We start from the raw sequence: 10,842 nt of genomic DNA on the forward strand, positions 1-10,842 counted from the left end.
CACGTCATAAATAAGCTGAATATACAGGCATCACAATATATGTTAATTTGATCCAAGCCAATTTCCTTTCTTTCTTTCTTTTTTTTTTTTTTTAGATGATGTTTTTGGACTTTTAATTTATTGCATAGGACGGTGAATAGAGTCTGAAATAAAAGGAGACAGAGAGGGGATGACATGCAACGAAGGTCCGAGGCTCGGAGTCGATCCGGGGCTCGCTGTGTCGTCGATGACTGAGCCTGTGAGATTTAACCGCTGAGCTGAACCGGCGCCCAAGCCAGTTTTCTTTTCAATGACTCGAGAGGAATCAACATGCTGTTCCACTCCTACTGTAAGTTTTTCACATTACGTTCACATTGATAAGCTATCTTATATGCATGAAATGGCCTTTTAAAAACATATCAAGCAACATCGGCTAAGCTAGGTTTATAAAGGATTTGCTTTTTGTTTGTGTTAATGTAGCACAATAGCTAATGCTAACTAGTTTTGGTTTGCATGGGTGCCCTTATGAGAAAGGTGAGTGCAGGAAGTATTAATGCACATATTTAATCTGACTCACTGACTTTGTCTCCTTTGATTTAAAGTAGTTCTTTTAGCTCTGCATGATTATGTGTAATTGGAGGTGTTATTCTATTAGCTTTGCGTGTACTGTATATGTGTGTATACATGTGTGTGTGTCTTACATATGGGCAGACGTGTGCCTGACAGCCTGGCGTTTGTTGAGCTCCAGCTGTTTGTATTTTTGGCCGCTGGTGTTTGTTTGTCGGGCAGCTGCTGTGTTTGTGTCGCTCAGGCTATTAATTAAAAACACCCCGTGTGGCGAGATGACACTAACAAAACACAGGATAATGATGTTATTACCACCTTAACATCTGGCCTGGGAAGCAGTGCAGCCCATGAGAGGAATTATTAGTTAAATTATTTGATTATTTTGTTTATTTGTATGTCAGGGAAGCGATGTCTGTGCTCATCACCCATCTGTCACATGTGGATGCTTGTTTGTCTGTCTAACAAACAAACCTTCTCTATTCCAGATGTTTCACACAGCTGGACTAAGGCCTCACCAATAAGAGCAGCAGGATTAACTTTGAGGTGTTGGGTTGCAAACCAATCAGGAGGCAGGATTAGATGGTCAGGTAAAGTAATTTGAGTACCTGTCGTACTCAGCTTTCTGCAACAGAGGTCAACATGTGGTCAAACGGTGACCACACACACACACACACACACACACACAAAACATGAGGCCATGACACATCCATCTGCAGTTGTCTTTCCTTGCTGGACAAGCATTTGTATGATAATGAGGAAGACAAACTACAATAATATAGAAAATTAAAGGAAAGTAACTTTCACCAAAATGGTGTTGCAAAAATATGTACCAGCATGCTTTGCAAGAAAAACAGTTCATGTGGAGAGCAAAAGGGGCGGAACGCAAACCGCTGTAATAGCGTCCAGGCTCCCGTCGAGGGTCATAGCTTTAAATCAAACACTACAAAAAAAAGGGGGGACGTCTGCATGCAAGTGCAACTGACAATCTGTTCTTAGACATCGTAATTCAAATCATAAATCCTTCTCGCTTTCAAGTTGCTTGTTGGACTGTTGCTAATACAGCGCACCGAAAATAAAGTCTTGGCCGGACGTCCTTTATTGCTAACTGCTGGTTACACCGGGAGCCCCAAAAAGTTGGCTGTTGCTCCGGGATACGCTCAATATATGACATCCAGGAACACAATCCATGGAAGAAACATCATCTAACTTCACAAAATCTTCACAAAACATTTATTACAGACCAGGTTTGCCATTGTAAAAATTTTTGGGGTACATATTTTCTTTTTTTTCCTCTGATCAGTACTTGACAAGAATTGATTTATTTGTCACAAATGTTTCCAAACCAAAATATTTATCAAATTACAGCATAACATCTAAGCAGTAAATCTTTTAATTCGAAAGGCTGCAACCAGGATATTCCCTTTAGTCATGGTTTACAGGATTAATCAAACATTTTTGGAAGTACACTTTATCATTGCAGAGAATAAGCTGAAATGACTGGTACTGCTCTTATTTCTGTCTGCTAAATATACAGCTACAGCCAGGCGCAGTTAGCTTAGCTTTGTCAAAATGCTTAATTTTTTTAAATGATAGATTGATTTAAATAATTGCAACCAGCTGATTGATAAACTAACTATCCGACACATGATTACCCATCACCAATTAAGTTAGCTGGTATAAAACGCTGTGCTTCCACTCTCTCCTCATCCTCATTTTCATCCCTCTCAATCCGCCACAATTGCCCCCCCCTCCTTCCTGTTTTTTGGGTACCATTGTCCCCTGAACTCTCCCGGTGCTCAGTCAGAGCACAAAAGCACAACAAAGACCCAGGAAGTGATTAGTGGCTTAACGAGGAGGAGGCTTTGCGGGGAGTTAGCAGGGCTGTACGGCCTCCTCCATGAGACGGGGTGATGGGGTTAAAGTTTTAGGGCTTAAGAGGTCAGTGTTAAGTTGTTGAGGTCAGTGAAGGGGTTAATTAGGAGCCGATCTTTTGTTTAGGGGGGATAAGGAGACGCAGAGGCGATTCACTTCGTATCCTAGCTGTGTTCCTCGAGCCACCCTGGAAGTGTCATCCACCCGGCTTTCCCTCCACCTCCCTGCTAATTGTGCTGCCGCTGAAAGGAGATGTAGCTGAACTGACTTAATTGTCACCATTACAACACACTCGCCCACTTATCACCACAACACACACATCTTGAGGATGTCTCCCTTGAGTGTGTTTGGTGTGTCCTTCCTGCTCCAACTGGAAGAATGTCTTTTCAACTTGGAGGAGCTCTGGCCATGACTGTCGCTCGGAGACTGCGGTGTGTGTGTTTGTCCATTGTTCTGCTGCTAAAACACACAGTGGGAGAAACATGCTGCAGTCCTCTGGCGACTCAGGCATCTCAGGTAGAGAGGGAGGAGCTACTCGGTGTGAACGTATGTGTGGGAAGAAATTTCACTGACACTGAAACATCCTAAAACAACTGTAGTGAACTTTGTTTTGTACTGTGAGTCTAACTCCTCTAACATTGTAGGACTCCCCATTAACAGGCTGCATTAGCCGCCACTAGCATAAAACCGCACATATTTTTTGTCAGAACTGTCTGTGATAACGGTGCATTGTGGGTAATGAAGTCACTAGGTTTTAACAAGGAAGACGATCGTGGTGTGAAATCGGACAATCACTGTGGTTCTGCTGATCGTGAGTCTGATGATGTCATAGGGCTAAATCTGTGGCTTACTTTATTAAAGGGAAATTTCGCAACGTTTTATGCAGTTTTCCAATCATTGTAAAAGGAAAGCTCGTCCCTTGAAACAATAAAATTCCACATTTGCTTCTCCAGCATGCGGTGTGCCTACATGTACCAGAATGCATTACACATGAGCAGCTGCAGCATTGAGCCGCTTAATCTGGCTCGAATAAAGATGTAAACACTGGATTCTACATAAAATATGTCATCGTCCATAGCATCCTATGCACTCATATTTTCAGTAGTAATTTCTTTGGGTATGTTTTCCAGCTAATTTCAGCTAACAAGAAAAGTCAGAGACTGGAATCCATGCTGAAATCGTCTGTAGATCTTGCAGCCCACCAACTACATCAGATGTCAGTGAAAGTGGCTGGAAGAGCAACACATAAGCAGCAATAGATATGAGGTTGAAAATGTACTTCCTTAATTGTTTGTGCCCCTAAGGGTCAAGCCCCAGATGAGTTCCTCAGGCAGGAACCTGTTAGCTGTTTGCAGAGCTGGTTTAAAGGAGCGATTCTAGCCTGGAAAAAGCCGCCGTCAGTCAAAGCTGGTGTTCTCTGTAATCGATAGAAGCAATAATATTTGAAATTGGCGCCATAGCTGTGGAGAAAGTTGTACAAACAGCTTGTGGTTTTGCCCATTCTAGATTCCTACAACACCCAGCATGCATTGCGCCCCTCCCTCTGAAAGGAACGGCCCAGCGAGAGACGCTGGAGTCAAATACCACTGTTTTCCTGCAGGCAATGGCTCAGAGCGGTACAGAATCCAAAATACGACGAGAATATACCGGTGGATCGTCTAAAAAAACTTGAGGTCTGCAGTCTACATTTCAAACCTGACGATTTTGAACGAGACATGACATCGGAGGCGGGCGTCCTAGATTGAGGAAGTGTAGTTTAGCGAGCTCCCTGACCTCCGCCAGATTACTTGTTTTACGTAGTCTGGTGGAGTTTTTCCAGGGCCCATTGAAGAAGAGGATATCGTCCTCCAAAGGCACAGAGCCAAATTGCATTTTTTTTCTACCATAATGGCATTAGCTTCTCGTAATAGCATGACATGACTGAGGTTGAAAATCAGCAAACTGGCCCTTTAAGGACTAAACACTGAAGGCGACCTCAACTGTGGAGTGATTTTACTGACCAACTACAAAATCAGCATCAAAACCTCACATTAGATTTGACTAAAGAAGGAGGGATTACCATGACAAGCATGAACCCTTTGCCTCATCAGGGGTGAGAAACTGGCACACATCTCCTCACAGCACCGTGCAGGACATCTGTCTGTTTGGGTAATTGGCATTAACCCCTTTTTAAGCTAGGTGACCCCCTTTTTTACGCCCAACACATCTACACTGAAGAGCACATTTAGAGGCGTGTTTGTGTGTGATAAAGCAGAACGAGATGGTGCACAAGAAAGGTGTAACAGTGAGTGTTGTGCTGAGCCTTAAACTGTCTACTTAATACTCATATTTTATAGACGCGGTCTCAGGACAGGTGCCACACTCCAAAGCGTATGGCCCAGAGCAGCCAGAATGTGTTAATGCTGATTGAATATGCTGCTCTATTAGACTAATGTTAGCAGGCTGTATGTACCCGATGCTAATCCAAGCTAACAGAATGGAGCTGGAGCGCAGCTTATCTCTGAACTTACGGATATTAGAGAATAGAAAAGTGATTAGAAAGTGATTAGAGTGCAGGGAGACCACTTAGGGAAACATACGCTTTCAGGTCTGGGTGAGATTTCCAATCACACCGTGCACATCACTGCTATTAATGATGAGAGCCGCTTACAGGCAGGACCACTGAGGTTATGAGATTTAGCTGATAGCAGACAGGGATGTCAGCTCAGGTGCAAGTTGTTCTTGTTTCTCTTTTTTAAAATATGATGCGTCAATGTCATAATCTCACTCTTCTCTGCTTGAGGGGACTGGTAGTCATCTTTTTGCTTGGTTTACATTGTTTATTATTATTATAATTCTTTGTCATCTTTTATAATAAAGTTGATAAAACATGTTTGAAATAAAATAGTGTGCTGGCATTAGGCTTTGGGGCCAAACAAAACCTCTTAATTTAGTCCAGAGCTCATGGGAGGAAGTGAACCTTGAGTAGTTTTTTGTCAAACAACAGTTTCCTGTCTGAAGGGGCTTTATGTGTCCGGCTTGTGCTCTAAATGAGATAAATCCTCTGTGTTTGATTGACAGTGCTGCCATGACAACCCCGCATCAGCTCCACTGTGTCCAATCAGGAGTCAGACTCAGGGTCCCTCCCGGACTCCCAGGTGAGCTAAAGAGTCAGACTTCAGCAGATTTCTGTCTGTCTGTTTCTGAGCGTCACTTCTTCCACCGCTTTAGCTTCACTCTGACATCCAGATGGTGTTCAGATCCCCGCTCGACTTTTTCTCTGCCTCCCGTATAATCCTGCCACACTTCGCGGATGGGCCCCCTCTTCTGGCCCGGTCCCGGTCCCCGGAGGACCCTCCCTCCGCTTGTCCTCCACTGGCTCTCCCGGGACTGTGTTTCTCCGCGGCGCAGATCGCCAGCGTGTGCGAGACTTTGGAGGAGACCGGAGACATCGAGCGGCTGGCCCGCTTCCTCTGGTCCCTCCCGGTGACCGCAGACGGCCGCGACTCCATCTCTGAGCACGAGTCCGTGCAGCGGGCTCGCGCCGTGGTAGCCTACCACACGGGGAGTTTCCGCGAGCTCTATCACATCTTGGAGACGCACCGCTTTACGCGCGCCTCGCACGGTAAGCTGCAGGCAATGTGGCTCGAAGCTCACTACCGGGAGGCGGAGAAGCTTCGGGGGCGGCCGCTCGGACCTGTGGACAAGTACCGCGTGAGGAAGAAGTTCCCGTTACCGAGGACCATCTGGGACGGAGAGCAGAAGACGCACTGCTTTAAGGAGCGCACGCGGGGGCTGCTCAGAGAGTGGTACCTGCAGGACCCGTATCCGAACCCCGGGAAGAAGCGGGAGCTGGCGCACGCGACCGGACTCACGCCGACTCAAGTTGGGAACTGGTTCAAAAACAGGAGACAGAGAGACCGAGCGGCAGCAGCTAAAAACAGGTTAGTTACTTTAACTTGAGAATAAGTTATCCATCGAGTTTTACTTAGAGCGGCTTTCCCCTCCTAGAATAGTATAAAAACACTGTTCAAATAAGGGCAACTCTTTGATTCATAATTGTAATCAGTCTCCTGATTGATTACTCACTTACTTTCACTCATTAGTTGAGGCTATTACGTCTCCACAGGAAGCGAAGATTGTGCGTAAAAGGGCCATTCATGCGTAAAAGCGCAGGGCCTTTCAGCTTGTAGGTTTTTGTTTTCCTTCTGGTCGCTCTTTCTGCCCGTCACTCCCTCTCACTATAATTTGGTTTGGGGTCAGTTTGTGGGTCAACAATTCTGTGTGGAGAAGCCAAAAAGGAATGGGTGCAAATTACTCACCACACATTCACAGTAGATTATCTATAGTTAGGATGTCAATCATTTGTCACTCATTTCCGCTTATTTCGGAATTTAATTTATCAACAACACAATATGAGATATTATTTAATTTAACTTTTTGTATTTTAATTCCACACCCGGTTTAGATGTTGATGGACATTTTAAACTTTAAACATTTCTTCTTCTTCTCTTCATTTTCAGGTTGCAGCACCACCGGATGTGTCCAAGTGGAGGTGAGTGCAGTCCAGATGAAAGCGGGGAGCGTGCAGATGGAGAAACTCTTCTCTCAGTAACAGACAGTGACTCTGACTTGGATGTCTGAGACTTTGTATCTATGAAATGGACTTTTGGTGGCCTCTGATGGCCCGTCGTGGATTACAGGAGCGAGGAGGATGATGGATGCGAAAAATCTGGTGATCAGGGATACAGTTGAAACAGCTTCACCTTAAATATAACCCAGGTCAACCCAAAAAATATAAGTGCAGGTTACATTAAGATTTTTTTTTTTCCCTGAGTCTTTCAGATTTTTGTCTAGCTGCTGGTTCACGGATGACAAGCCGCAGATCCTCACATTTTTGCTTTTTTAACTTCATCCCTGCGTGGTGGCGCTTCACATCTGATGACCCAGCTGAGACCATCATCAACCTCATTAAACAGACATCAAGCTGAGGACCCCTGTTGGATTTTAACCCGCGGACCCCAACGTGGAAGAACCTTTACAGACTGAATCCTTTCAGTGAGATAATCATTCTTATTTTCTCTAATTATGTGTCATTCCTCTTTAAATGAGAGTAGTTGTTTCTTTAGGAAGGACCCCTGGATGTCCACTGCTGTAGACAATCAATACACACTGCAGTCTACCTCCCTGTCTGTCTGTCTGTCTGTAACTTTTGTATTTCTTACCTTTACTTTATTTAAAGTCTGTGATGTCGTTCTTTATGTCCAATTTGATGCTGAATACATGTTTTTGGTATTTTATATAAATAAAGTTATTTAATTTATGACTGTTATTGTGCCTAGTCTTCTTTAATGCCATCACGGTTGCTAAAGATTGTTGTGTGTGTGTGTGGCCTATGATGAGCTGTGTATCAGGTTTGGCAGATATGAGGACTTTTTAAAGTGTCTTTTTTTTTAACAATTGTGACTTCCGTGAATATCAAATATTTCTGTTTTCTGCCACTTCACTATAAATTTGTGGGAAATGTACTTTTGACACCAGTACATTTATTTATTTCAAGATTCAAGTCTTTGTTGTCATTGTGCAAAACAATGAAACAACGAAGCATCTCCCCGAGCTGCTTAGTGCAAAATAACATAAAATATGTACAGTAAAATATAGATATAAATAGATATAAAAAATCCTACAGATATAAAATAGCCAATTTGTTTACACATAATGTAAGGTACAGTGTAATATAACTGTAGCTGATTTAGCGTATTTTCCTGAGAGAAAAAGGCCAGGATGGGAAGAGTGGGGGCTTTGGGGGATTTGTTGAGCAGTAACTGTTCATCATCCTGGAGCCTTTTTGCTCTGATGGATCCTGTATCTTCTGCCTGAGGGCAAAAGGTCAAACAGGTGACGAGCTGGATGTGACTGTTCACTGATGACGCTGTGTGGCCGGTGAAGGCAGCGGGTGGTGTAGATGGTTAACAATTTTAACTTTCCCCAAAAGGCTGTGGTTGCAGTCATTTTTAACGCTGTGTTCTACAGACCTCGAGTTGACATAACAGAGCTTGTTTTCTCAGGATGAGTTTGTTATACGTTTAATCATCTAAATATCTCCGGAAAATAGAAGGCCTGATTTCTTGAAATAGCAGCATTATTTATGAAGAATTTGATTGGTTTATGTGATCACACCGGATTTCAGCCTTCAGAACCACTGGCATGACTGTCAGGGAGGATTCATAACAGTGAAAGTATAAATTGATAGACAGATACAGTATAAGTAGAGTCTGATGTGTTGATCAATAATAAGTATTCCTTCATTTTACATTTGCAGCTTAGATCTTTCAGATTTCAAGATGTCTTTTCTCATAATAACAGCTTGATTATCATGTTTTTGTTTTTTTTAAACTCTCGAAATAACATATTTGTTTGGGATCTGAAGATAAAAGCTTTAAAAAAGTATTACAAGCAAGACCCTTCTTGGCTTCCGTACATCATACATTATTCTGAAATGGGCCATTCTGCTGATTTAAAATAAATATTGATGCTAATACTTTTTCACTCGCTATTACTCTTACTATTATTGCTTTTTCGTAAGTAGGAGATCTGAGTACTTCTTATTTCCTATAAGTTGCCAGGAAGTCTGCAAAGTAGCCTGCTCCAAAATGTATTGAAGTTTTTTTTTTATTTGTTTGTGGTGATTTTTTTAGTCTGTAAACTGTGCATCCATTCACATCCATTGCTCAGAACAGAAAATCCTATAACACTTTTCTGGTGGGATACAACCCCAATCTGGAAACACCTGTTTGAAGACAGAGTGGCGCCATCTAGTGGTCAACATGACTGCATAGCCTGGAATAAACAATGAATACAAAGTACACTTCACAGGTTTTTGTTCTTTACTTTTTCATTTAAGAGCATTTGAATTTAATACTTCTTTATATTGAAACTCCACTACAAGTCAGTGTAAAATATAATTTTTGCTCTACTACAGACAACAATATAAGTTACTAGTTACTTTGTAGCTTAAGATTTTACACACTGTAATATTATATTTTAAAAACCTGATGCATTCTCAACAGTTTAAAAGTAATCAACAGTATCACCACATAATAATAATAATACTGTATAATTTATACAATGTTATAATGCTGTGGAGTGATCATACTGCTTAACAAGTTATTTTTGTGTAGAGCACTTTAACATGTAATGAGGTGTATTTATCATTGTAATATTTCCCACCACTAACATTTCATAATATGAGGCTATTTATCACATTTAGCTTGTGAGATGAGTACAACTCGTTAGCCTACGACCGATAATTGACATTGTTTTTAATTTAGTTTAATTTTCTTTGGAATGTCAGACTGTTTTTTTGATTAAAAAAACCCTCCAAATCTAAATGATAATGCTGCAGAACAGATGAACAGTTGTGGCACGACAGTCAGCAGTGGAAATGTAAGTACATTTACTTTAACCCTGTAAAAGTAAATATAATGCTGATGTACTTCTACTGTTACTTAACTTAAAAAATTTACTTTTTAACTGCCTATATTGACTTACAGCTATTGATACTGATTACTTTGAAGACACGTTTTTTTTAAATAAATATAATCACTTTATAAAATATGATTAATTATGGCTTCGCTGCTATATTTTGAACTCTACTTTAGATTTTCTTTCATTCAAAATCTACTTTTTCACTTACGTAGATTTCGCATGAAAGGCTATAGCTACTTTAACTTAAGTGATGCATCTGAATACTTCTTCCACCACTGCAGAACGCCACTCGATCACCGTCGAAGGTTTAATCTCCGAGGAGCACTTGAACACAGCGTTCCATGACGTCACGTCCTGGCAGCATCATCATCCCGGCGATACGATCTGCGAGGCAGCAGGTGGCGCAGCTTGCCTACAGGTAGGGGCTGAATTATGTTGCTCAATATAGACTACATATATTTCTCTTCATCAGTTCAAGATAATTTCTTTAAAAACAAATAAAGTGAGTAAAATCCCCAAAAAGAGATTTTAACTCTCACAAAATCTGGGTGTTGTTGATTCTGGCTGAGAATTGTTTTGTCGTCATCATAACAAGCTTCCACGTGCCTTTGTGTTGTAATTAACTCAGTTAGAAATCTGACGGTCACACTATTGGACTGTGACAAATGAACCAAAGAAACAAACAGGGATCAGGATGGTGTCACATGTCACGTGTCCTGTAATAATAAAAGGCTAATAATGATGGTGTAGTGTAATTGAGCAATTCTCATAAGGACAAATATTAAAACCTGCAGAGTATTAACACCTAACAGCACATTTAAATGTCATATATATATATATTTAACTAGGGTAGTTTGAATGGTGATGGTAAAGTGCTGCAGTATAGCACATTTTTTATATTTATACCCGTTATGCCTTCTCTTTGTGAAAAAATAACATTTGAATTCTTAATTTAAA

At 41.5% G+C, this 10,842-nt stretch overlaps 1 protein-coding gene across 1 annotated transcript; it reads left to right on the forward strand.

Moving 5' to 3' along the window:
* Positions 1-5,646: 5,646 nt before the first annotated feature.
* six3b (SIX homeobox 3b) lies at positions 5,647-7,041 on the forward strand. The gene is made up of 2 exons (XM_069664809.1): positions 5,647-6,341; positions 6,921-7,041. The coding sequence occupies exons 1-2, from the start codon at positions 5,647-5,649 to the stop codon at positions 7,039-7,041; spliced, it is 816 nt and encodes a 271-aa protein (XP_069520910.1).
* The last annotated feature ends 3,801 nt before the right edge of the window (positions 7,042-10,842 follow it).

Source organism: Semicossyphus pulcher, unplaced genomic scaffold (genome assembly GCF_022749685.1).
Source record: "Semicossyphus pulcher isolate SPU_LCO1_2020_fin unplaced genomic scaffold, fSemPul1.0.p SCAF_16, whole genome shotgun sequence".
Classification (NCBI taxonomy): domain Eukaryota; kingdom Metazoa; phylum Chordata; class Actinopteri; order Labriformes; family Labridae; genus Semicossyphus; species Semicossyphus pulcher.

Coding starts and splice junctions, on each gene's coding strand:
- six3b (XM_069664809.1), top strand. CDS start 5,647: ATGGTGTTCAGATCCCCGCTCGACTTTTTCTCTGCCTCCCGTATAATC. Junction 6,342..6,920: donor GCGGCAGCAGCTAAAAACAG/GTTAGTTACTTT, acceptor CTTCATTTTCAG/GTTGCAGCACCACCGGATGT.